This window comes from Truncatella angustata, assembly GCF_020726525.1.
Source record: "Truncatella angustata strain MPI-SDFR-AT-0073 chromosome Unknown BKA67scaffold_5, whole genome shotgun sequence".
Lineage (NCBI taxonomy): Eukaryota > Fungi > Ascomycota > Sordariomycetes > Amphisphaeriales > Sporocadaceae > Truncatella > Truncatella angustata.
In genome coordinates, this window is record NW_025763385.1 from 3,376,509 (window position 1) to 3,402,254 (window position 25,746).

The following is a 25,746-nucleotide window of genomic DNA, read 5'->3' on the forward strand; positions in this document are numbered from 1 at the left end:
CCGGGCTGTTTTGTTATGTTTAAAACATAATTTATTTACCATCTTTTGTGATGTAATTACATGGACTACTCTGCAAAATGGTTTTTTACGTGCCACATTGGAACAAACTGTCGAACTGCTATGATCATAAGCAATGATTCAATTTGTAAAACTGTTGCAGATATACATTGCAGATCTCCATTGCCGGTCACTTCCCATTTAGACAGTTACATACTATGAGGCTATCATCTTGAGGATATGACCCTTTTTTAATCACTTCTTGATCAATCAACACTGTATCGCCTTCTACAACAAACAATAACGACAACATGAAGCAAGTGAAGATCGAGATGAAATCATAGAGATATCAGAGTCGTGTATCATTTCAGGATCGCTAAGTAAAACACGCAATGCAAAGCCTTGAAATGATGTTAAAATACAGACAGTCTCTTAACACAATCATTGGATAGCGGCAAAGTGAAATGTTGAGAACGACCGAACAGATTATAATCCCATATACACCACACCTGTTCTGTCTAATCTGTTAGCCTCATCCGCAATTCAGCCCACTAAAAAAATGCTCACGACCCTCCACAGATCATAACCTTACCATTTATAGTCATACTGATTCATTCAGGTGCTTGGGACATTGCTGACACCCATCGTTCTCAACGAGCCCGAGGGGGCGGCTGAGGGGGCTTACCTCACTCGACTGGCGTCAGAGATCGTGGCACTGGAATTTGGTTAACATGTTGGGCCGTCGACTCCGGGTGGCTTTCTTGCGAGTCAACATCTCGTAACGCTGGATGGATGTCTGACGGTGGTCGAACTGATATGGTGGGTTGCTGACGCGGCGACATCTCATAGTGGGCGCTCATGTACGGATCGGGGTTGTTGCCGGTATAGTCTGCGACCTGCGATTGCGCGATGGTGCTGGTAGGAGGAGTTGGCTGTTTCGAGGTCTGAACTTGTCAAAAAGAAACACGACGAGAAGTATGCCGACAAATAGGACCCAGATTGCAACGCAAATGACCAGTCCTATTAGCAGCCCGGTAATGACGGTTTCGTTATTGACGTTGCCCAACAGAGTAGTAGAATAATACGAAAACGCAGGCATTGTAGTCTCGTTGCGCTCAGTGACAGGCGACAACTCCATGGTTCAAAATGTCTTCATAATTACCGACGTAAAGTAGGATCATGATCATTCTATCACAGATTTATATTATTTCCTGCCCTGATCCATTAAAGCACCACGGTTGGGACAAGTAAATGTGGAGTTCAAGGTCGTAGAGGATTCGTGCGGCATTGCTCATCTGATTCCAGTTCATTTTGGATCTATGAACAATTGGCAACAACAGGACTTACGTAGCTTCTAATTCTACAGCATAATCGTCTCAAGGCTCATGTACTTCTGGCTAAAACTGGCAGTGCTGCCAATTACGACATTTAGTAACTGCTTGGATACCTACACAGTCCGGATTTGAACTTTCAGAGGAAGCGGCGGGCATCTTTCAAACGTGGAACCCTTTACACATTGTGTCAAATCGGTACAGTAGAAGCAGGAACGAATATGCTTGCGAGGTCCGATTCTCTTTTTAACGATAATATAGACTTTCGATGTTCGAGAAAGGTCATTTTGGTGTGATGCATAAAGTGACACATTTTAGAACCGCATTTAGGTCACCCCACTTTCCGTCTTTCAAATGGGTCAGCATCAGGACACGGTCACTAGAACCAAGAATGGGCCACATCCGACAAACGATTCATGATCTCATGGGGCCCGAAGCTGTCTCGGATGGAAAGGTTTTATCAGCTTGTGCCTTCACCAACTACCCATATGTCCCTAACTCCAGCACTCGACGTCTTCGCCTTTCTTGCCGTGAATTTTAAAGGGGGGGATCAGGGGATGGAAGACTTGGCGACGGATCCTGAAAGTACAACTCCTTGTCTAGAAGAGCGGCAACCAATTTCGGTGCTGTTTGTACATACTTTTATCTCATAGAGTCGAGCGACAGACCTCGTCATCATGAAGCATCTGTACCTGCAACCAGCGGCCGAACTCTTAGAAATAATGTTCAAAAGAGTAAACTACGCACCTTGACTCCAGAAAAAGAAAAAGAAATTTGGCGAGAGAGTACAAAGGCTCGAGGAAAGAGTATTCAAAGATACCCAAAAAGCACAGCAACTGGAGTCTTTGGCGAATCAGTCACTGCCAAAAAAGTCTTCTTCGATAAATTCGTGTGCTCAGGTTGCGAGCTACCAGGAGACTGCCCTGCAAGACGAGCAGTCTAATCCATTCAACCCTATAGCTGTCGTTGTTGACACAGCAGACTCATCAGACAGCAGTGATACGAGAACGTTGACTTTAAATGAGAAGTTTATCGAGGATATCGATCCTGATGTAGACCGTCTAACCAGAGTTTTGAGCCACCTCGGTATCGGAGAACATATGATTGATAAGCCTGTGGCTGTGGATGGAGAAGATGTGGTTCGAATGATCCAGTAGCACTGGGTTGGGGTTGGGTTGGGGGGGAGGCTATCTGCTTCGCCCTGGTTTGTAGCTGAGGAACGACGCTGTTTGAGGTTGTTGCGTCTAGTGTCTCGGAAGTTTGTATTTCCCGATTATTTCAATGACGACTGCTGTTGACAAGTTATGGACTGTATTTGGATGTCTTGTTGTCGTGGGTCTAAACGGAGGAATAATCTGCATGTTTGGTCAACAAAGTTGTCGTTTGGGTTAGTAAGAGAATATGCTAGAAAGCTTGAGGCACTCGTGTTGGCCAATTCATCATGCTGAGTTCAAGATTGGGTCATGGTAAATAAGACAGGTAAAATCACATAAGAACGAACGAACAACTAAGACAACACAGGAACTTCTTTGATGGGTTTCGAACTGAACTATGACGTGGTTACGTTGCTTTTATTTGACCTTCATTTGAACGGGTATCTGGTTATTTGAACGTAGAAATGTAATATACACATGTCTACTTAAGCATGGGACTTGCTTGCAGCTTGAAGGCTAGTCTTGGTCACTACCTATCGCAGCACCTGTCGATATCGAAACCCGTATTCTTCCGAGTATTGTACTCTATTGTACCTACAGTCACTGCTTGTAAGATATCTTCGAGCTGTACATACTCTCAAGTTTTCACAAGAATCCTTACAACAGGAAGTCGCATACCTCAAAAGACTGGCCCCGCTCTCACGTTCTGGGCGCTGCAGTATTGGCAGGAAGTTCTCTCAAAAAGAAAAGAGGGACCTCGGAACTCTCAATTATCGCCTCAATGTGCCTTCTCAAATCCCTGAATATTGGCACTCTAAGCTTGGGCTACGAACCTTCAACGACATTTCAAGTATAACAGGCACGGCAAAGCTCTCGGATCGGACACTACGGTCTCTTTATCAGCATACCCAACCATCTTCTACAACTCAAAGGCAAGACGAAGTTCAACGATATATTTAGGCCAGACGATGCGCAGAATGCAAGTCTCTACTTGGTGTTTCCAACAACAAGCTTACCGCGGTTAAAGCAGCTCGAGGCTGTGACAGCCGTGGTTCATCTTGATATATATCACCTTCTGAAAGTTGCTTTCGGTGCTTGGGCGAAGTGTTGTATTGGTGTGTTCCAGAATTGATCGTGACATCCCTTATGCTGTCTTTTGTTACTTGCGAATTGAGAAGCCTTTAACGCCCTCGGTGGATTGTTCACTTGGTAACGCCTACTCATATCTCGACGAATCAGGCTATGATCAGTGAAGGCCTGTATCTGTTTCATAGAACAGCAATACCACACCCAGAGCAGTTGTGGCATTGTACTTTTGGCAGATTGCTGTAGCACTGTCTATGGTTGGTAGCTTCTCAATACCCAAGAATGATATCGAAAAAGATGTCCCTAGTGTACCGTGCCAGCCGCGGACCTATACATAGTGGAGCCATCGTAATCCAATAACCATGGAGGATTCGGTCGTGGCTGTTTTCAAGGCAGGAGGTCCTGCTCGGACTTGTGCTTCTCTCTCGCGCGTTCTTACTTGCTATCGAATATCCGCAGCCGTAGGCAACCACTCAGGAAAGGCTTCTGTGGGATATGCTGACGCAGCCATGTACATTGCAGCGTCTAAGGCTAAAAGTTATAACATGCTGCATCTTTCCTACTCGGCTGACTCGATCCACCCCTGCTAGTGCCAACGTGACTGTATGTTTTATGTTACCTGTGTTCGGTGAAAGTCAAGCCCATCAGATTAACTTGTGGTTCTTTCTGACCCAAAGACTTTCCACTGGCTTCTGAGCGCTGTGATACTATCCTTGAGCGTGGTCTGTCAAGAAGAGCCATGTAAATATTGTTTACTTGCTCATAGAGCACGCTGGTGTCCACCTTAAGTTGATCCTACAATCAGGTGTGACAGATGATCAGGAATATTCGAAAAGCGCGAGTCGGCGTGCCCGAAGAGCTGTCCGTAAACGATTAGCCGAGATGTTCGAAATAGATTGTATTCGTATCCTTGAACTCGGTGGTATGAAATTCCTCAAACAAGCCAAGCCACAAACTACGTAGCAAATTAGATGCCTAAAGCATTTTAATACTAACATGTTACACGGTGTGCCTTCTGTTCCCTTATATGCTGCGTATTTAGAACGAAGAGACGCTTTAGCAATTTCGGAGAGGCTGATTCTAGTTGAACAAATACGTTATTTGAATTCCAAATTGTTCATCATTGCTTGACTAGGGTAGCGACGTCGAAAAGAATATACGCCTACCGTGAACACCTAGGAGCTAGTTTAATAGAACTTGACCCTTACTTGGCTGAGAACTCGATGTTGTGTAGAGTCGGGTTTCAGACATTTCCTTTTACTTTTAGGATGCGAAGTGATATATGCTTCGTGAAATAGCATACGCTTCGGAGCATTAGGGAATTACAATGAGTGATGGTGTAGAGAGTTAATTTCATTGGCTTTCACGTACATTGAGTGGGGTCTTCGATGTGTCTTTTGGCGGGTACGTTAATGTCTAGATGCACACCTTTGGGGTGTTGAACAAAATGAGCAAAACGGAGTTGCGGATATACTTTAGAAATCCGTTTGTAAACGGGTAAAAGGTTATTTCCAGTACGCGCTGTTTTGGACAGGCAGATGTGGGGCTATTATTATGCGCTAAGACTATTTTGGCGCCCAATTCAGCATAAGGTCTGCCATTTTCTGATCCCAAAACCTCCAGTCTTGGACATCGCCATGCCGAAAACCGTCATCTATATGCAAAACTAGGCCACATATTGTGCAATGATTGTTTGGAATCAGCCAGATAGACGAGAATTTAAGATGTCCTATGTGTCGAAGAAAATGCTGCGAAAGATCACGGTGCGAAGATAGTTGCCTTCAGATTTTCCACGTGTTAAGTTAAAGCATATGTCATAGATAAACGATGGAAACGAGTCTTGAGCGTGATCCAATCTTGTCATTAACAACTTTTGTCGTGGGGTGCATTTGTATCGACGCGACTCACCACCTCCTGTGAGTAGTTGGTTGGAATATAGCGTACGGTGACGCCTATTGGAACGAGGATCTTTGGCAATATGGTCCAACCGCACCCAATATCTCATCCGGAAGACTGCTGTAAATCACTACTACAGATATACATATATATATATATATGGGAAGGCACCTCTGATCCTTGCGGGCAGAATATGCAAATCAATACATCACGTGTATGCGCGCGCTCATGAAGTAGCCATGACCACCATTTCTCCGACATGATGTGGTCGTAATGATGTTGTATAGAACAGGTCGGACGAAAGGATGTCCTGTTGGGCAGGTATCATATCCCATCTCTTAATGGAATGTTTTACAATGCAAAACAGACGGAATGACGTCGCGAACAGTCCTCTGCTTTACTCTTGAACAAAAGCGTCCTCTTTTAAATACTAACACTCAACACTAGGTCTCTTAACGTTCTTTACTCTTCGAGGTGCTGCTGCCACCGCTGCTTTTACTGTTGTCGCCGGCCTGAGGCTTACCATCCGCATGGCCCTGACCTCCCCAAGCCATTTCCTTATTGGCTGGGCTAAACTCTAGCGGATTACCAACACCACCACCTTTGCCCATGGTGTCCTTCGCAGTCTCCGGTGATGTCTTCTCTGGGTTGAAGGCCGCATCCTCGTTGGCGGCTGCTTCGTCGTCTGTTCCAGATATTGTGTTGTCGTGCGCTTTTGGTTTAAGTGATTCCCGGTTCTGATCGTCTTTATAGGCCATGCATGTTGTTTGCGAAGTTTGGAAACTCTGGGTACCGCGCATAGGTAAAATGTGCGCTGTAGCTGGCGTGCGCAGTGCGGTGCGGAAGGGCATGAGAGACGGCATTTGAGCCTGGGAAGTATCTTTCTAAGTGCAACTCGGTGGATTGGGGAGGAATCGTCCAGGAATCGTTCTTAGATGTCAACTGAGTGAAGCAAACCAAGTCATTCGGGAATCATGGTATCATGAGCCGTCAACATGGTGACTGTCATAAACGAGAGAGTGACGTCAAGCCTCTTGATCTTGCAGTGATTAGTGCTAACACTGCCTTTCCAAAATTAGCCCCTTTTTAAAGAAGGCAAAAGAATAAGAGTAAAATTGGTGGGATCTTCTAAGACTGAAGAGAACGTAACTACTGAAGAGTGATTGGCGCCTGGCGTCAAAGTGGGCCGCATACGCGTGTTGAGTGTTGTATATGGAACTTTGTAGATAGCTGCAGCGCGTCGCATACTAAGGTTTGGCGTGTTTTTAATAGCCTGGATCGCAAGGGTCAGCTTGGCCTACTTTTGATCTGAATCCATTTAGAATTACTTGTGTTGTGAGGTGAAGAAGTTGAATTACATATTATGCTGCTTAGCGTGATCAGGTCAATCGGGTGATCAGGTCAATTGTGGAGTACGTTATCATATGAAAATATAAAGTATACGAGAATACAACCCCGCTTTCTGTCTGATGTAAGACAAGGCTTGTTGTACTGCCAGGACCAATTCGGAACACTGCGCGCTAGGCAAGGACTCCAAACGAGATGAGCCCCGCGGTTCGAAACTCATCTTTCCCTCATTTGATCAGCTGCTGAGGCACTTCCCTTCGCTGCAAAGTAATCACAGCACCCGTATCTCGTATGGGGTGTGCCTAGCAATCACTTAGTTCCCGTTAACATCTTTTATGAGCCGCTTCTCCCTCTGAAATATTGCACATCTGATCATCGCGAGGAGCCATATCCCATGGCTGGAGCATCATCTACTGAAGATGACCCCCCGCGCAATGCTGCAATATCCTCTGCGTGGAGCTCGCTTGTACGTCGCAGTATAGAAGCTTGGGAATCACTCAATCCAGATATGGGTGTGTTGCAAACAAGTTTCCTGCAAAGTTGGGATAGTCTTGACGACCTTCTAACCCAAGCACCGGGGTCTCTTATGTTTTGGTTTTTCCAGAAGAGAGAGGCATTCCTGTCCCAGAAGGCTATGACAAAATGGAGCAACGATCGGTTAGACGACTACATCCTTCTTCCTGCTACCCCTGGATTCGTCCTTCGTACCGACTGTTTCTTCGTCAGTCACTTCTGGCGCTCGAAAGAACACCCTGACCCGGATGGCAAATACCTACGGCTCATTCAGAACGATCTTCAACAGCAGACTTGGTCGTACGTCTGGGTCGACTGGACCTGCATACCACAGTCGCCCCGCAACGACAAGGAAAAGGCGTATTTTAGACGGGTTTTGCAGACGATGTCTGGAATAATCAGGAACTCGGGTTTCATTTACTACTATCCACCGTTCGAAGCTCGCCTGTGGATACTTTACGAGGTGGCTGAGTACACACTTACCTCTGAAAGTGAGCTCTACGTGACTGAAGACCTCAAGGAGTTCACAGACCACGTCAAAGAGATGGTCCAAGTTGGGGTACGGCCGACACTAGAAAGACACCAGTATAAGTGCACGTACGAGCCAGACAAAGATTTTCTTATCTCTTGGTTGGAGGTACTTGTTCTTCTGCAAAGACTGCATGTCGACATCCAAGGCGTGAGGCAATTGTTGGATTCGCTTACCTGGCACCCATTTGCAAAGCAGCTAATCATGACCACTGAAGGCATTTTGGAATGCAGCAGATTTGAGGGCAATTTAATTTTGAATCGGCAACGACATACCTTTACTCCGTTTCCCCGATTGGAGATTTGGCCCGAGCATTCAAGAAATATTCCGACCGAGCTCCGTGACAGCGTTCCCATTAGTGGCACCTGGGGTTTTGCTCCAAGTGAAACTCAACCTAGACCATCGTCTTAGCATACCGAGGCTTGTGTCCCCAAAAGCGTATCTCGTGCCCGTATGTAAAATCCTCTATTTGGCATTTATTGAACTGACAGGCAGCTCCAGCAAGGAAGAATATTTGATTTTTCTATGAATATCCTCTTTCGTCTTGTAATGGAACGCGATTTATTCACTGGCCAGCAAAGGGAGTAGATTTACCCACCTACAGGTCTGAATCAAAGGGGCTGCTGTCCCTAGGAGTTTTCTTACACCTGCATAATGTCAAGGTGGGATCCGAGTGATAGTTTCTATAACACCAGTGTCAGACCGGAGACTCTGACTACAAAGTCACTCATTGAAATCAAGAAACTGGACGGCGGAGATTAGAAGTTTGTTATGATACCCTTATGCGAAGAAATAAACACAATCAGAGAACTAATAGTCGCTTTGTCCTAGCGTTCATACCATTGGATCTTAAACTCACAAACGCAGACGTCGGTATCCGAATTAGTAGCTAACCCCGGTCGTAAACTGAATTTCTGGCAGGGTGTCAGGGATGAAAATATCCACTAAAAACCAAGAACTTCAGATATGTCACCGACGTTCACCAGAATGTCAGCAAATAATTGACCGCAGTAGCTTTACCTTAGTCTGAATTAAACGTCAGATAGGTTTAGATCCATTAGGATCGGGTAGATCGTAACTTTTAGCGGCGAGCGGTGGATACCCAACCGTATTGAACCTCGTAGATCTCTTTAGTCTTTGCCGAAGCCTAGGATGAAGCGTTGCAACTGGTATCAACGACATCAACGTACTCGCGGCGACACTGTGTTTCGACAAGCAAATTCCACGAGTATAGCCTTCTTCCTGATCCCATGACCTGCCCAACCATCTGTTGCTCAAATGCTGAGCATCGCCTGCTATTTTCTAGCCTCCAAGTGGAACGGGTGCACATTAATTCCTAGCCTAGTGCTCACGAAGCACTCTAAGTCACTAGCTGTTTGATCAGCGGCTATATATGGTTTCAAGCTCTTCTCGAAGCGGTTCATTATTGCTGACTCACTCCACTTTCCAGATATGAGGGTTACTAATCCGTATTGACGTCTCGGTTACAGTTTGAAGTCCATGTTACTTGCCATAATCGCAATGAGGCATGATAGTAACAGCCGTATTCCACCAATCCCATAAATAAACGGGTGGTGGTGGGCTTATTAATGCGCTTGGTGTTCAAATCGAATGTTGGGCGGAGCTCGATAGGTGAGTCGAGTCTACGTGGCACTGCCAGGGCATCAGAAGCTCCGATGTTTAGTAAAGAGTCGTTTCCGAACAGCATGTCGCTGTTAGTGACACCTTGAATAGAAACTAGTCTGGGTCTCTCCGTTATAACCGTTTAGAGCGCGGTTGCAGCCTTTTTGCTGCGAGCTATAGAAGTATCCCAACGTCCAGCAACAGGTATGCTGCTTAAACCATTATTCTGACTCATGTACTCGATTCTTTCGGAGATTTTGTTCTCAATCCGGTGGTGGCAGCCATAAATTTTCCTTGCTTTTCGTTGTGGTTGAAGAGGATATTATTTAAAAGTTGGCCACCCCGTTAGTGGGTTGGTGTCGATAATTCTGAAGTGACAATCAAATAGATCTCCGATTTTTTATTTTCGGAACGTTCGTGTGAAAGGTCATTGACTACAAGACTGCCTGCCTGCTCTACGATACTGTGTTACGGGCTATGGGCCGTGTATCAGTTGTCAGCTAAAGCCTTCAACCATGAGCGCGACCATGAAGCTCAAACCCGGTAGCTTATAGGCATGGCTGCCGGCGCGCACATAAGGTTTCGACGAACTGGCGAAGTGGCGAATCTGCAACTACAAATTGTGCCATCATATGGATGAAAGATTGTGATTCTCTTCTTTTTCAAGCTTTAGATGCTCGTCAATAGGATAGTCAATTGAAACATACATTGACTGCGCCTCTCACAATTGGGGCGACTGAGTCAGCTTGGCAAGAAAGTCAACAACGTCCCAAGGCAGTTGAGCACAAGCTTGAATACAAAATCGGCTCTATGAGTTCGATAATGGGTTCTTGTTTTATGCGGTAGAATGGAGCGGGTATAACTGACACAGCTGGGAGTTCGATTACAAGTGCACGCATAATCACCTACTGCTCCACTACGGTGGCATGGTAGGAGCTTCGGCTTACCTACCACAGCATGCTACACTGTGGGTCCCGCGCGACGCTGGGGCGTCCTTGGGACCACTAACGCAGCCGACGGCATATTCGACAGAGCTGAAGAATGGCGCCGCAACAGTGCCACAGGGCCGGGCCGTTAGCTGGGTCGATATTTTCACGGACAACCAAGCCGTCATTTCCTCGTCTGCCTGGCCGGCCGTCGATCAGGGCAGTCTCTCCTGAAGGAGACGGTAGAGAATGTGCACTTTCGGGCCCATTCCATGCACGCTGTATGTCTTGCTGATGTAGGCTTGAAGCTGCTAACGTATCATGTTGTATTTAGTGTCAACATACCCAGGTGCCTGGAAACGATCTTTGGACCCGAAACAAGACCAAAGGATGGACTTATCGTCCGAAGCCGTGGCGGATGCTCATTATAGATGGTCATCGAAGCCATATATCACCACGGTTCATGCTATCAGCGTTCAGGATGAGGATAGCCCTCGTATATTTACCAGCGCATACTAGCGAAGCAACTCAACCGCTAGATGTAACGTGCTTTTCATCGTTGAAATCGCACTTCCATACAGAGCTTCAGAAGTACCAAGGCATGAAGGCATCCGGTCCTATTCAAAAGCAAAGAATGCTTGAAGCATATCACAAAGCTGCAGAGCTATCCTTCACGGAAAAGATCATTCAACATGGATGGGAAAAGAGTGGTATTTGGCCGTTGAATTCCTCGATAGTACTAGATAACCCGGACCTCTTCCCTCCGATACTTATACCATCGCCTAAAACACCATCATCGAAGTCAACAGCCGTAGAAACCAGCTTCGGGACACCACAGAATTCGAAGCAATTAAGGGACCAAATACGGGAGCTTCATCGGAAATACCCGTCGATACCTCGGGATATATCATCGGTACTCAAGAAAGCCACCAAAACCATCGAGTTGATGACCGTTGAACTAGCAACCATGCGTCGCGATAACTTCAGATTAGGCACTGAACTAGATAGCCATAAGCCTGATAAACGTCAAGCAATAGAAAAAGACCCGAATAAGGTCTTTGCTTCGATCGCTGACATCAGACCAGCGCAAGAGAAGCTGAAGAAGAGGATACGTGAAATGCCGACCGCAGAGCAAGTCCCAATTGATTCATTTCTTGAAATGACTCCAAAAACACGAAAAAGGACACGAAACACATTAGATGGCTAACTAGATTCAATTGATTTACTATTGTTTTGATGTAAAATGATTGATCGTGATTGTTACGTTCGTGGAATTAGTGTCGGAATTGGCGTTCGGGAAGGGGGTGCATTCAGAAAGGGGGTGGAGATGGTTAGCGATTTGTATGGAGCTTACCACCGTCCAAGCAACGCCGGCCTGAGGTCGTAGACAGGATCTCAAGACTGTCCTCTACAGATTCAAGCTTCGTTACTCGGACACGATGACCTATATCAACCTGTGACAACCACGTCGTGACAAGAATCGAGCCTTAGTACGACGCGGGAAGAAAGTGATTGATGTCGATTCCCGTGCCATCTACGTGGTTAGCCAGTCGAGCATCGTCGTAGTTATCGTATACTATAAGCCACCTAGTGTTACCTGGCAAGCTAAGCCATGCCTTAACAGCTTCGAATACCTCCTCGTGATTTTGCTGCAGGTCCAGCGCATTCAGGCCGCTAGCATCAGGATGTTGTCGTAGAATTTGCATCGCAGCTTTGGTGAAGCTCTGTCGAATCGACACAAGAATCCCGAGGAAGACTCTTTGGTCATCGGGCTCTGCGATAGAGCCCTTCTCACTGTCGTGTGCCTGTTGACGACTGGCACAAGCCGGGTTAAGGGGACCGTAGCGGGATTGGAACCTACTTGCTCTCGTCGCCCACCGCAACAACGAGAGCACTGCCAGGCGCACTTGACCACTGCGCCATACGGGCCTTCAGTCTTAACTGAAGGCCAGTCTTCACTCAGTCATCAAGAAGATTAAGCAAAAGTATGGCCTCAGAATTCTCAACACACAAAAGACGAAATGCACACTGAAAAGACTTCGATCGTCGGACCTTGTGCTGACAACGTATGGGAAGCTACGTAGCGAAGTGAAGGCATACGATGAAGCTGCAGATCGGGAATCTGACGACAAAGGTTCTCTTCTAGGAGACGACTACTTGACTAGAAAGTTCCCAATTTTTGGGCCGGATTCGATGTTCCATCGCGTCATTCTCGATGAAGCCCATCTCATCAGGAATGCAGACACTGCAACAGCCAAGGCTGTGTCTAGAGTGCGCGCAGAACATAGATGGTGTCTTACCGGCACACCAATGATGAACTCTGTAGATAATCTGGCCGGGTTGATGCAGTTTCTGCAAGTCGAAAGCTACAGCGATCCAAAGGTGTTTCGAGAAGCATTCAAAACTCTACAACGGAGACAAGGTGAGACGTCATCCGACCATGTGGCTTTGGAGAAGCTTCAAGCACTACTCAATGGTATGATGCTCCGAAGAACCAAGGACTCATTAGTTGACGGCTCACCGATCATCTCCTTGCCAATCAAGGAGGAAGTCACCGAGCACGTAGTTCTGAGTGATCACGAAGAGGTCATGTACAACAACATACACTTGGAAGCCCAGCAGCACGTATCAAATCTCCTTCATGGTACAAGTAAACATCGTTCGACGAGTCTTAGCCTGCTCCTGCGTCTGAGGCAAGCCTGCTGTCATCCAGAACTTTACGCGATTAGTCGGAAGTCTTCCAGGGTCAAGAATTACCCTGTGGAGTCCGTTGGGGATGTCGAGCAGCGTAACTCTACCGACACGCCCCGGGGAGACCTTGTTGATCATCATAATGATGTACGCCATGAGTACGATGATGGTCTAGTAGGTTCAAACCACGATGTCGGAGAATCCAGCATGGATGAAAGTTCGGACAAACGCTTTCAAGAGACAAATGAGGCAATCCCCGAGAAGTCCACTGTGGCATATACGATTGTGGAAGGCGGCTGCGAAACTTGCGTGAAAAGGACTGTCGATTCGCGTTATGAGATGCAGCGATCCAGTGACTCCAGCCCAGGTGAACATCGTCTGAGAGAGCCCGTCATCGCCAAGGGAAATGCACGGCCGCAACCGCAGCCTATGGCATATCTGCAGCTAAGCTGCACCAGTTCAGCCAAGATCGCCAAGTGCATGAATATTATGAGAGACATCCAAGCCACAGGGGAAAAGACGATTATCTTCTCGCAATGGACTCTACTGCTCGACCTCCTCGAGCTCCAAATCTCCAAAGCAATGATCAAGTTTTGCCGCTACGATGGCAGCATGAGGTCCGTTCACAGGGACAAAGCTGTAGACGACTTCACGGCAGCAGATTCCAAGGTGAAAGTGATTCTTATGTCGCTGCATGCTGGCAATGCTGGTTTGAACCTGGCTGCTGCATCTCATATCATTCTGATGGATCCTTTCTGGAACCCATTTGTCGAGGATCAAGCCATCGGTCGCGCGCATCGTATGGGCCAAACAAAGAAAGTCAAGGTTCATCGATTGCTAGTCAAGGGCACGATCGAGGATCGCATTGTCGAGTTACAGGCGCACAAGCGGAAGCAGGTCGATGGTGTGTTGAATCAGGATGCCGTACATGTGGGTGCATTGAATACCAATGACTTGGGCTTTCTCCTGGATGTTTCAAGCCGTTAAAAAGCACAAGAATGTCTCTCTGGGTACCGTGGGCCATATGGCTATAACATAGCGCCTTGTCCGGTTGACCTGTGCTGAAAGATCTCTTTCGTCCACAGTCCTTTTTTTTAGAATCGTTTGGCACCTCGACAATACCTGAAGCGCAATTGTTTCGACCTTGGAGTGAAGGTAGATCGGCGTCGATAAGCTTTTCGGCTCCTATGGAGGATGTATTATGTGTGATTCTTGCTTGATGTCCGTTTCAAGTTTCATATATTCCTGGATTGAGTGTCTAATCAATCCTTGATATCAACAGGTTACGGGCGGCGATGTCGGTTGCTGCTTGTCGTTTGGGATCATAGGGTCTCGACGCTTGGGTTGAATGGCGAGCTACTCGGCTCTATCCTGTTCGCCTTCGCTGAAATCACGCAGAAAATTTAAACTTGCTATCCGGAGTGATATGGCGTTTGTTCTATTTGAACCGAAGAAAAGTTATTGGAGGTCCCACTACCAGTCATAAACTGAGGTGAATAGCTGCTTCTGCAAGCTGTGATCGGTATTCGGTCTGCTCCGGACAAGGGAGACGGCCGAGACCAAGGAGTGATGGGAATGGACTGGTTTCATGGTCGGGGTTTCTTCTAAGCGAAGCCATGTACTTGATTCAATTGCTTGGTCAGATAGCCTTTCGTATATATATACTATACATCACTACAGCAGGCTTTCCTTTCTAGGTATCGTTTGCGATCAGACTGGCTTGATCCCGAACCCATGATTATGCAACACCGATGCTAACAACCAGGACAGTGTTTGGAAACACCTCTTCTCATGCACCTAAGACAAGCATTGCTCCCGTGCGAGTAATGCTGATGTCGCTCCATGCTGGGAAGGCGAGTGTGAATCTGAGTCTCGCGTCTCGGGTCATTCTGAAGGATCCCTTCTGGAACCCGTTCATCAAAGACCAAGCCGTTACCCGAGTGATTCTCATCGGCTTAGTCAAAGAAGTGAAGGTCCACCGGCTGTTGGTTCAGGATACAGTCGAGGACCGTATTGTTGAGTTGCAGGGTCAGAAATGGAAAGGAATCAACTCGGCGATGGACGGACACAGCACGCAGTAGATGGGTGAACCATGCACACACGATGTAACCTATTTATTTAGCTGCCCGGGAAAACGACAAGGATGATGAAGCGATAGAGTTTGTAGCAAATACCCTTGCTAAATATTACGCGCAGGGAACATCACTTGTCAGATAAAGTTAGGCAACTTAGACCATACATCACAGTATTGTTGAGACCCAATCCTTTAACACATTTCAGTAAAATACGTGTCGTTATATACTATGGATCCTGTACAAGAGGGCTCCTCAACTTTTATGAATATATGATGAGATGCCAGTAGCTCCACCTCGGTCGAAAAGGAGAACTTCTGTTGCCCAATCGTCGATAGCTGGTACAGACCACAGACGGATATTCAAGCCATTCTGTACGTTAGACAAAGTCATATGGACTAGTCGCGCTCACTCCCATACCCCCTCGCTCCCATTCCCGCACAAACCGAACATTCTCCCACAGTATCCGCCACACGCCGAGTCATCATAATCAAAGTCCTATTCGGATCCTCTCCCCGTCGCCTCACACTGTCACGCCATAGACGATGCATATGCCGTTCATGCGATGATCTTGTTTCTATAATTGTGGTGACATGGTATTGATCGGTCAAATATTGGTGTGTAGAGAGAATAGGGCTGTTATAAACAAGATGACCACAGACGGGATGTCTCGCCGTCTCGCGACATATTGGACATGTTGGATCCACACGATAATACTCATCGCGATTCAGCACCTCTTGGAACCAAGTCTGAATGCAGGTGCTACCGAATTTGTGACCACAATAAAGTGAAGCCCAAGATTCCGTGATGCCTCCTGGAGTTGAAGCCTCGACAAGTTCGTGACAGATGGAGCACTGTTCTGGATGTGAATCTGATGTCTGTTTGGGGACTTCCGTGCCTATCATCTCCGCCGTGATGCCTTGGAAAGTTCCGGCCGGTTCATGGAAGCAAGGCTCTCGAGAACGTAAACCCGGTCTCTCTGTAAGTGTATGGATGAATTTCGTGAAAGTGATTGAAAATTTATTCATATTGTAGAGCATCAATTGTAAATGCGAAGTCTCACAAGATATATAAAGCCAGTTTCGGTACAATAAAACCTTGGGTGTCTGCGACGCCTTATATGCGTTGCGACCGCTACATACATTCACTGACTGACATTAAGAAATGGGCGGAGTGGCGGTAGCAATGGCAACAAAAGTGTATCCGAGGTTGATCTTGACATAGACTGGCTGCTAGATCTTGAGACCAATACTGGACTGCACGACGACCTTTGGTCGCTCTTCAAGTATGTATGACATTATTGAGTCACATCTGGCTCATCGCTAGTCCTGTTGTTTGTGGTCGCGTCAAATGAGCGCAATCCGCGTGACCACTTTTCACCACTACCAGTAGCCTGCCAACAAAGTCTAGTTGAGCACCTTGGGTGAGATGGCGTAATACCAACCCACAGATTGGTCGTTCTCGATCAGCATCTTAATACAGAGAGAATCAAAACTGCCTTCCTCCTTTTGTCTCTCTCTTCTCTTCTCTAAGCACAGACGATCCGTTTCTGGCTCTGACCTATACGTACGCTGCAAGTACTCTTTTGGACCGTGTCAATTCTGATTCCACGAGCGTGAGCTTCAACCAGGCTCTTTCGCAGTTATTGATTATCTACTACTAGAAGGAAATTGAACGTTACCGAGGATAGATTTTTGACACTGAATATATGCGTTTATGGCCATAAATGACTTGCTTCAAGTTCCATGGTACCAGTGAGGTTCAAAAGTGTACTCCTGCTTAGGAGCCAGAACTGGACTGTCCATGCTCAAATAGCAGAGAAGAGAGAAGGGGATAGGAAGCCGATTTTGATTCTCTCTGTATGCAAGTCCGGTTTCGACAGTAGCAAGAGGAAGAAGGCATGGTTTCGGCAGGTGCTGATGGAAGACAATGAGGTTGCGCTGAAGGCATTTCAGGATCCTCCTTTACTTAGACTTGCGCTATTCTTGTTTATTGTTTCTCTGATAGGGGTAAGGGCTCTTTATATGGGCCAGTTCATAACACGCATAGTCAGTGGTAGTTGTTCGACTTGACGTGGCTGATTTACGTATGTATTGACATGGCTACATATACTCAAAGGTGCCTCGAACAGGAATGGAATAGATCGTATAGACATAGTTGTAACGTATCGATGGATAGTGGGTGACCTTTTCGTCGAATACCACTACCGTGACAGAAATTCATGATGAGCAAAGATATGCTGACAAGCTGTCCCAAACCGACCATGTCTAACGGTTTTCTTGCATAGCGTTGCATGTACCTGCATGACAAGGTCGCTAGCTTGCAGTAGTTTGCAACAACCCAGCCATCGTGACGCGGATCGCGCTCCATTTCAATTATGATTCATTCCCTCTCAGAACAACTGTCACCTTGTGTTGTATTGGTCTGGCAGGTCAAATTGTCCGGGTTCCAACTTCCATGGCCAGAATTGGCCCTTCCAGAAACTGCATATAGCAAAACCACGTGGTGTTGGCTGCGAGCTGGCTGAGCGCTAAAGCGGTTGCTTGCTGGCCAAGAAACGCTTTGTGGGTCGAGCCATCGGTCCGCTCTTTAATTTGACCCCCCAGATGCTGCCGAAACTGGACGTGCAGGGAAGTTGTCATGAATGAAAGCAGAATCTGGAACACCGAATTCCAAATCTGACCCCGCCATCGATTGGGTTCAATGCTGAATACTGCTTGCCGTTGTTGAATTGTGGCCCGAAATTGCCATCAATGAAGAGGAGCGCATCGGTCGACTTGTTGTGTGGGGGGGGGGGAACGGTTACGCGACCAAATAGTGGTCAACGCTGTACCTGATTGCGGCGGATTAGCGCGACAAACCCCACGCGGCTCAAAAATGGCAGACAAATGCGCAAACAAAGCTCGAAGCAGGCATGAACATACATACAGTACAGTATACGTATCAATGCCGTTCCACCTAATCTGGCATAGTGTTGATCGCTAACGGTCGCGCCAGTGCTTGGTTGGAGTCGCGTCACCACTTCCTCATCCGTGCTCGCTGTCGAGAATCGACTGACCCAGAAGTGATCAGAACCAAAGCACGATTCAGAACCAGGCCTGCTACTATGTCCCAACCAACAGTGAAGACCCATTTGCGGCCGGACGAGAAGTAGCGCATACAACGAACGAATCGGGCGAGTGAGTGTACGATAATGGCACGCGACCCAATTAGCTTCACGTCTTGACTGGGCACGATTCTGGACCACTCCTGTCTCTGGCATGTCCAAAAAGCCGACCTCAGATGCCATTTTTGGTCCTCTTCGCCATACAGTCACCAGTTTTCATCGGACGAGTATTGTATTGATGATGCCACACTAGCACGGATGTTGGTGTGCCATTGGCCGGAGGTATCCAGTAGCTGTGCGCCGAGTACGAATTTGGTTCGCGGCCCAATACTGGGACTGCGCCAAGAAGTTCTGTACGGCTTCCCTTTATTCACTTCACGCCTATTGCTACATTATTGTAACACTTGAAGACGGAACCACATTCAGGAGCAGGCATGATCAAGAAATTATCTGCATTAGTGGCAGAAAGAGGGTGATCCACTCTACGCAATGATATAGTTTATTCTACGTAGAGTCACCGATACAGTAGCAGACATCATTCTTGTCACAGATACGGAGACTTGACGAAGTGCGCATGGCGCAGCAAACAGTTCATGGTGATAGGAGAGGAGAACTCCTGAAAAAATCTTTTCTTGGCAACTATTGTTAATATCTGTAAACGATCCAGAAGGCTTCGGCCCATACACGTAACACTTTTTATCAGCTGCAAATCACAGCTGCAACAAGACAATGGAGGTTTCCCCGGGACTACTGCCTTCAATCACAGTCCGCGGCGATGCTACTACATTGCAGCGGCCAGGGCGTGTCCTTAAACCCAGAACAAAGATCAGACTAGTCCAGCAGACTGGCAGCCGTAGCAACGCCAACGAGCTCAGCACAGAGGTCAAAGAGCTCTCCAAGCTGGTCCAAGACCTCCTGCAACGAGTTGCGGAGAAGGAGTAGCGTCTTGAGGCCTGCTCCCAGAAAATTGAGGCCCTAGAGAGGGCTCTCGAAGAAGAAAAACAGGCCTCGGCCGGACTTGCAAGCTCTATGCATGCCCCCAGCGATAGACGCGTCTTGGCTGCCCAGGAACCTCAAGGACAGCTAGCTCGAGCCCGGTGTATACTGAGGTGGCATGACAACTATTTTCGGCAAAACGGAGCAGAAAGCCTACTATAAAACAGGGACTCCCAAAGGACATGCGTGTGTTTGCGCGCCTTCCATCTAACAGCAGGTTTCGTAGTCTCAAGCCTACGACCTGTGTGCCTACCTCCGTGAAAGGCTTCCCCCAGAGGTCCGAGGTGCTCTTGACAGGATGAACAGAGCCAATGCAGAGACGCAATGATAGTCAAATTAGTGAATACAAAAGACATGTCTATTCATAAAGAGATTTCAATACAAAGATTATGCACACCGTATTTTGTATCGTTGTTGCGTAGGACTGTTTCTGCGTCATGCTCACTTCGTAAAGTCTCTGTGTCTGTAACACGAATGATAATCTGCTACTGTATCGGTAAATTTACGTAGGATAAACCATATCATTGCGTAGAGTCGATCTCTCTCTTTCTGTCACTGATGCAGACCTCTTGGTGCTAGTCTCTTGATCATGCTTGCTTCTGAATGTAGTTCCGTCCGCAAGCGTTACAATAATGTGACAATATAAGTGAAGTGAATAAAGGGAAGCCGTACAGAACTTCTTGGCGCAGTCCACCAAATTCATACTCGGCGCACAGCTGATGGAGACTTCTGGTTAATGACACACCAACATCCGTGCTGTAGTGGCATCACCAATACAATACTCGTCCGACGAAATCTGGTGACTGACTGTTGCGGAAGAATATTTATGCCATATATAAATCACGAAGGGCCTATTCGATATCTGGGTCGTAGAGTATCTTATTGTTGCTTTAAGGCAATTATATTACAGGCTGCTATCTGGCAATGCCCTTAAAGCGTGCTGAGTTAATGGCATTTGAATGTGGTTTATCCCATCTCAATCATTCATGCTTTTCTTTTTTACTTTGCCTCACACAACACACACGATCGAAAACCATACAATCTACGTAACAACGCCTAGGTAGCTGTCTGACACATTCAGACAATAATTTCTTCCAATGGTCTTGCTCAACATGGACGGCACAAGACTGAGAATGAGCTCCGAGAAATTAAGCTGTCAGTTTGGCGCTGACAAGAACATTGGGTGGCAGATAGAAAGGCCTCCCCGAGCAAATTCCGCTTCCAGGTCCGATGTAAGCTAGAAGTGTGTCGCCATGATTCCTAGTTAATTTTTCATCATGAACGCTAATACGATTTCTTTTATCCTTTTCCAGCAGGTCAATTCACCAAATTGGTATTGTTATAGCACCGACCATGTAGTCCAGTCCCGGGCCTCTGGATGGAGCGTCTTGTCTGCACATTAATTCGAATAGCAGTAAATTCCACGACTGAGCGAAATCCAAGAATGCCCCCATAGTTCTTAAACATCTAGTTCAGGTGCCTTTCCTCTTGTGCCACTATCCCAGACGACGGTGTTACGAATCGCCGCCATACTTCGAGCGATGCCGCCAATACTGAGCGGTCCAGCAAGCACTGCTGTGACTTGCAACTCAGTTTTATCGAGTCCTAAGACATGCCCATAGTCCTCCACAATGGATTGGTACGTCCCGTACTCACTTGATACATGGGCCCAAACCATACTGCACAGGTGTCTGATTCGGTGATTAATGGCGACATCAAGACAGATCGTGTTGGGATGAGCCGCGAGAGCCATCGACTATCTGCTGATTTTTATTGACTTTATGTACATAAATTTCCGGCTTTCAATCATCTATGTTGGGTGATGAAGATCTCCCCGCTTTCCCATAGATGGACCAATAAATTGTCTTCATATCATCATAAGAGGTGTCCATTTCTTATTCTTTCGTCGGCCCCCATGTTGTTGTATATTCTTGAGTGTCTCTGGTCTTTCCATTCCGTTGGTCGTGTCTCTTTTGTCTTTGTCATCTTTCGGCATGGTATAGCTGCCCCAGAACAATGCTGAGTGCCATAGCTCACCACTTGGGTTTTTGGAAGGCTGCTCGCTGTGCGTTGCGATTAGAGCTGGAAAGACCTCATAATCCTCTCGGCAGGTTGCTTCAGAGCCAAGGGCAGGTGGTTCATTTGATTCTCCCAGAAGGCTTGTCTTGATTCTGGCAGTTTCGGCTTTAGTCCAAATTGGTACTGGCTCTTCCCGAGTGAAGCTGGAGATCTTCCCAGCCGGAGCAACGACGTCGGATCCGATATTTGACGTCTCTACCGCTTGGATGCAACGGATCCTGCGATCGCCTGAGAATAAGGGTGGATAATTGAGCGAATACTCATCCTCAATATTGAGTCCTATTCCTCGCTGTTCCACAGGATCTCTTGACCTTTTTGAAGGACGCAACGGACGCATGGATGAAGTTGGCAATTTGACAGAGGTAAACATCTCTCTGACATCAGGACTTCTATGCTTTCTAGCTAACTGACGTGGTGTGTGGGTCCCTGTCGTAGCATCCGGATCAGCTCCAAACTCCGCGAGAAGTTTTATTGTCTTCAAGACACTCCTATTTCTCGAAGCTTGCATCTGAAGAAGTACCTCGTGCAAAGGCGTAAGACCTTTGGAGTTGATGACATTGACGTCGATGCCCTGGAGCAACATGGCATGTACCATTCTCGAGTAGGCAAAGCGGCACGCAACGTGTAGTGCGGTAGATCTTTCTGATATATCCACAACAGGGTTTTTGAGACCGGAGAGTTTCAATAGAACGCACGCGAGTTTTCCATGTCCTTGACATAATGCACCATATAGAGGTGTGAGTCCATCTTCGTTAGCCACATTAGGATCTGCTTTGTTCCTGAGAAGAGTGACGACAGAACTTTCGAAACCGCTCATGGCTGCTAGGTGAAGTGCTGTCTGACCTCTATGATCGCATTTTAATGATTTCCAGCACGCATGGTCGCACTTATGGATTCTGGTTGTCTGAGTAGTCAAATTTACATCCGCTCCATGTTGTATTAGGACGGACAACGTGGCGTGGATGTCAGAAGGCCAGTGGGATCCATAGCGCTGATGTAGATGGATTTGAGCTTTATGATAATCCGGCCAGGGTAGTCGTCTCATTACTGTAGAGTGGATAGCAGCTAATCCAAGATGATTTTTAGCATTTGGATTCGCTCCTAAATTGAGGAGAAATGCAGCAGTCCTGGGTAAGGCATAACTACAAGCAATCCTGAGAGCAGTATCGGTTCCTCTTTCCGCGAAAGTCTTGCGTTTGGTGAGTGCTAGGTAGATTGGAGCGAGGTCTGGATACTGTATCATCTCCTGGTCAACATCGGCGCCGGACTCGACCAGGAAAACGGCAACTTGTGGGGCATCACCAGTGAAAGACCAACGAAGACATGTATCACTGGTACGGTGTATTGTATACCGATGTTGCATAGAACTTCTAGTGTCAGGTTTGTGCGCTGTGTTAATTGATAATGACTCACTGCTTGGCGTTGAACTCTGGTCGTCGAAGAACCAGATATTGAATGAGATTGAGTGAGTTTGTACGAATGGCGCTAGCAAATAGGCGTACACACAACTTTGTCCTGGCGATTCTCGGTTTCTCGGCTTGACTCTCGCAATGTCTAAATATTTGGTCATTGAAGTAATTCAATAAAAGCCAGTGAAAGTGCCGATTCAGGCAGAGGAGGAGTCTGATAGTGCGTTGGTAGTCTACACACTCCACAATATGAATTAGTAACTCGAGGGGCAGACTGGAAAGATTCGCCTTGGCGTGATCGGCCGTGCTCTGCGAATTCAGGTCGCCCATCCTCATCAGTGGATCGCGTCAAGTTGGTTAGGTGCTTCAGTAATCGAGGTTTGATACCGATGCGATGTGGTTCAGAGTCTGTATCGATATATCGGATGGAAATGTAATTGCTGTAGACGAAAAAGTGCTGCATTCATTATACCACTCTCAGCATTGTAGTACTTATGTCCAATCTGCTAGAATGCCCTTATTCGCAGATCTTTTTCGTTAGTTGTCAGCCTTCAATGCATCAGAAGTAGCATTTCGGGGGAGCGCTCCGCTGTATGCTTCTTAGAACCCAGGCGATAGCGTCTTCGCTAGTGCGGAGCGTAAAAAGTGCGAGCGCCATGATACCAGTCAATCGAACGAGTGACAGGGACGGCATGCATGCGCCAATAGTATATGTATCATGCATATCCAGCTCACGGGCACATGAGACAGTCAATGTGCAGCATGCCCCGGTCCTAGCGAATCAGTGTTTAATGTAAAAGCTCTCACGGCTATTTGCTTCTAATTTGCTCTTAGCTGCCGTTAGTGCATCCCTCAAATCAGCTTCGACATATACAGTGTTACGACAGTATCAATATCCACCGAAACAATGAATGCTAGCGCTGCACTCGCTCACTACGCGTTCTGGTCGCATATTATTGAGGCGACAGCCGAAGTAGTACTTTGTAACTCTATTGTATTGTTTCCTGTAACCAAATTTTGGCATTTGCGCATTTGCTTTTCAGCTCGAGCAACAGGTAAGCTTTACAATCACTGTTGAAGGGAGAACATCGCGTGATGATGGCAGGATCCCGACTGTAGTGAGACCTGTTCCTTCTACCGTTCAGCTGCTGTAACCTCTTCTTTTGCCTACTGATTTCTTCTCCCCATTTTCTTTTCCAGGACAGGACAGCTTGAATTTCAATTTTATCCAAGAAGGCAACCTCCCTCATCACATAATATCACAACCTTTTTTCGTACCCTATCAAATACTATGCATAGTCCACCATATACAGAATCTTCAGCGACAAGCATCGTAGAATGCGAAACACCACCCCCGACAGACATGGACTTCAACACTTCCGCAAAATCGGAAGTGCCCCACTCGGAGCATATCTATATGATTTGCCAGAGATCCGGCACTGGCGTTCTTACGCTTCTCAATGGCAAAGTGATCCTCTCGGACGGTATGAATCCACATGGGGCTGCCCACTGGGCATGCGAGACCAAGTCCGGCTACTTAGGATTCCGCAACACTGCAGCCGGCTGCTACCTTAGCCACGACGGAGGTGTCAATATCGTCACAACGAGAAATTTCTTACCATTTGAGATGTTCAACATTAGTCCTCACCGGAACGGCGGATATATGCTGCTCTCACCGTATTACTGGTTTGCGCAGAAGAAGATTGCCATTGCTGAGAACGGAGAGAGTTTAATCCGTCATGACGCGGCTGGTACAGCATGGGATTTTGTTCGAGTTGATGGCAAAAGCTGTTGAACAACTATACGCGAATGATTTCAAGAAAGAGAGGATAAAGAAGAAAGAAAGAAAGTGTCGTAATTGCGCGATTTCAGACAAGACAACGCGTCGACGACCATCTATTTAGGCTTAGACTTTTCTGTTGCTTTCTATAGGGTCGGTGCTACGGTAAACTAGCATCCATGGCACTGCTGCTACAGACAACCCACAACCGTGCTCCTGCCACAGCCCAACACCAACAAAGGAGCTCATTACACCCACTAGACTGTAGGACAAGAAGTTCGGGTAATGAATGATTGGTAAAGCACAGACATTGATGAAAGGAACAAAATTTCATAAGTTTATTGTTGTGGCTATCTCTCTACCAACACAGATAACAGCCAGAATATCGCCTGAGAAAACACTTTTTGGTTACGCCAGATGCAGCCAACGGATGATGAACGACAACTTGTGCAAGCCCAGAGCCGCGCTAATCACTAATGTCATAATCAGCACATGAGATGAAACTTCGGGATCGGGCTAAAGGTTCTTGTCTATTAATTTAGCATATATACGCCACTACTTAGTTTACAACGTATAGCACGACTTACATGTTGATAGTATAGAGTAGGGCTCTCTGTTCTCAAGTTCAATTTCAACATCGATTTCACGCTGGACGTCTTGACATTTTTCTGATTTTGATTGACGTATAGCAAATGTTGTTTGGTGTTCAAATTTGGACTGCATATGCCTGCAAACATGCTGCATGGGCGGTTCCTCGTACGCTGGCGCAAAAACACTACAGGCCATATCTCAGCATTGAGGGAAGTTCTCGCGATCACTAACGCGTAGAACGGAACCTCATTGATTAACTGAGCAATAGGGGTTGCCGCTTATCGTCCTGGTCGACTTTTGAATGCTTATTTTCTCTAGCATGGGTTTGTCTATTGCATGTCAACCTTAAACTCCTCATTCCGAGATTAGCTAGTGCTGGAGCTAGAATGATCTGATAAATTAGATTACGACTGAGAAAGCCGAACTGCAGCGAAGTAGTGGGCATCGCGGTGACTGAAATTTAGTTGTTATCGATATAGCGAGACGGTCACGCGGACTTTGCATCCCTTGCATTTCTCCCTTGTAGATGAAAGTCAGCAGCGGGAAATCAGTCGATATCTGGCGATACAAATTTCCAAAAATTTGTAGTCTCCTCACCGCTATCATTGCCGTAATACAAT

At 46.7% G+C, this 25,746-nt stretch overlaps 9 protein-coding genes across 9 annotated transcripts; 5 read left to right on the top strand and 4 right to left on the bottom strand.

The window, feature by feature from the left end:
- Nucleotides 1-2,005: 2,005 nt before the first annotated feature.
- On the top strand, nt 2,006-2,485 carry BKA67DRAFT_537205 (uncharacterized protein; the record flags this gene model as incomplete). The annotated part of the gene is made up of 2 exons (XM_046100278.1): nt 2,006-2,062; nt 2,093-2,485. 2 exons carry the CDS (start codon nt 2,006-2,008, stop codon nt 2,483-2,485), a joined length of 450 nt encoding a protein of 149 aa, XP_045957828.1.
- Nucleotides 2,486-5,703: 3,218 nt separating this feature from the next.
- Nucleotides 5,704-6,639, bottom strand: BKA67DRAFT_570255 (uncharacterized protein). The gene has a single exon (XM_046103150.1). It carries the CDS (start codon nt 6,325-6,327, stop codon nt 5,917-5,919), a length of 411 nt encoding a protein of 136 aa, XP_045957829.1. The 5' UTR covers nt 6,328-6,639; the 3' UTR covers nt 5,704-5,916.
- A 566-nt stretch (nt 6,640-7,205) lies between these two features.
- On the top strand, nt 7,206-8,264 carry BKA67DRAFT_537207 (uncharacterized protein; the record flags this gene model as incomplete). Its single annotated transcript, XM_046100279.1, has 1 exon — nt 7,206-8,264. The coding sequence occupies one exon, from the start codon at nt 7,206-7,208 to the stop codon at nt 8,262-8,264; it is 1,059 nt and encodes a 352-aa protein (XP_045957830.1).
- Nucleotides 8,265-11,838: 3,574 nt separating this feature from the next.
- BKA67DRAFT_570262 (uncharacterized protein) lies at nt 11,839-12,237 on the bottom strand. The gene has a single exon (XM_046103151.1). It carries the CDS (start codon nt 12,106-12,108, stop codon nt 11,890-11,892), a length of 219 nt encoding a protein of 72 aa, XP_045957831.1. The 5' UTR covers nt 12,109-12,237; the 3' UTR covers nt 11,839-11,889.
- Nucleotides 12,238-12,370: 133 nt separating this feature from the next.
- On the top strand, nt 12,371-14,080 carry BKA67DRAFT_679292 (P-loop containing nucleoside triphosphate hydrolase protein; the record flags this gene model as incomplete). The annotated part of the gene is made up of 1 exon (XM_046108868.1): nt 12,371-14,080. A coding segment is annotated over one exon (1,710 nt), but the record flags the coding sequence as incomplete, so codon positions are not given.
- A 3,871-nt stretch (nt 14,081-17,951) lies between these two features.
- On the bottom strand, nt 17,952-18,566 carry BKA67DRAFT_570265 (uncharacterized protein). The gene has a single exon (XM_046103152.1). The coding sequence runs from the start codon at nt 18,452-18,454 to the stop codon at nt 17,987-17,989; it is 468 nt and encodes a 155-aa protein (XP_045957833.1). The 5' UTR covers nt 18,455-18,566; the 3' UTR covers nt 17,952-17,986.
- A 151-nt stretch (nt 18,567-18,717) lies between these two features.
- BKA67DRAFT_679296 (uncharacterized protein) lies at nt 18,718-19,309 on the top strand. Its single transcript, XM_046108869.1, has one exon. The coding sequence runs from the start codon at nt 19,001-19,003 to the stop codon at nt 19,211-19,213; it is 213 nt and encodes a 70-aa protein (XP_045957834.1). The 5' UTR covers nt 18,718-19,000; the 3' UTR covers nt 19,214-19,309.
- Nucleotides 19,310-20,975: 1,666 nt separating this feature from the next.
- On the bottom strand, nt 20,976-23,331 carry BKA67DRAFT_692678 (ankyrin repeat-containing domain protein). Its single transcript, XM_046109220.1, has 2 exons — nt 22,760-23,331; nt 20,976-22,713 (listed from the first exon to the last, which is right to left on the bottom strand). The coding sequence occupies exons 1-2, from the start codon at nt 23,089-23,091 to the stop codon at nt 21,135-21,137; spliced, it is 1,911 nt and encodes a 636-aa protein (XP_045957835.1). The 5' UTR covers nt 23,092-23,331; the 3' UTR covers nt 20,976-21,134.
- Nucleotides 23,332-24,118: 787 nt separating this feature from the next.
- BKA67DRAFT_660148 (uncharacterized protein) lies at nt 24,119-24,550 on the top strand (the record flags this gene model as incomplete). The annotated part of the gene is made up of 1 exon (XM_046107569.1): nt 24,119-24,550. One exon carries the CDS (start codon nt 24,119-24,121, stop codon nt 24,548-24,550), a length of 432 nt encoding a protein of 143 aa, XP_045957836.1.
- Nucleotides 24,551-25,746: the final 1,196 nt, after the last annotated feature.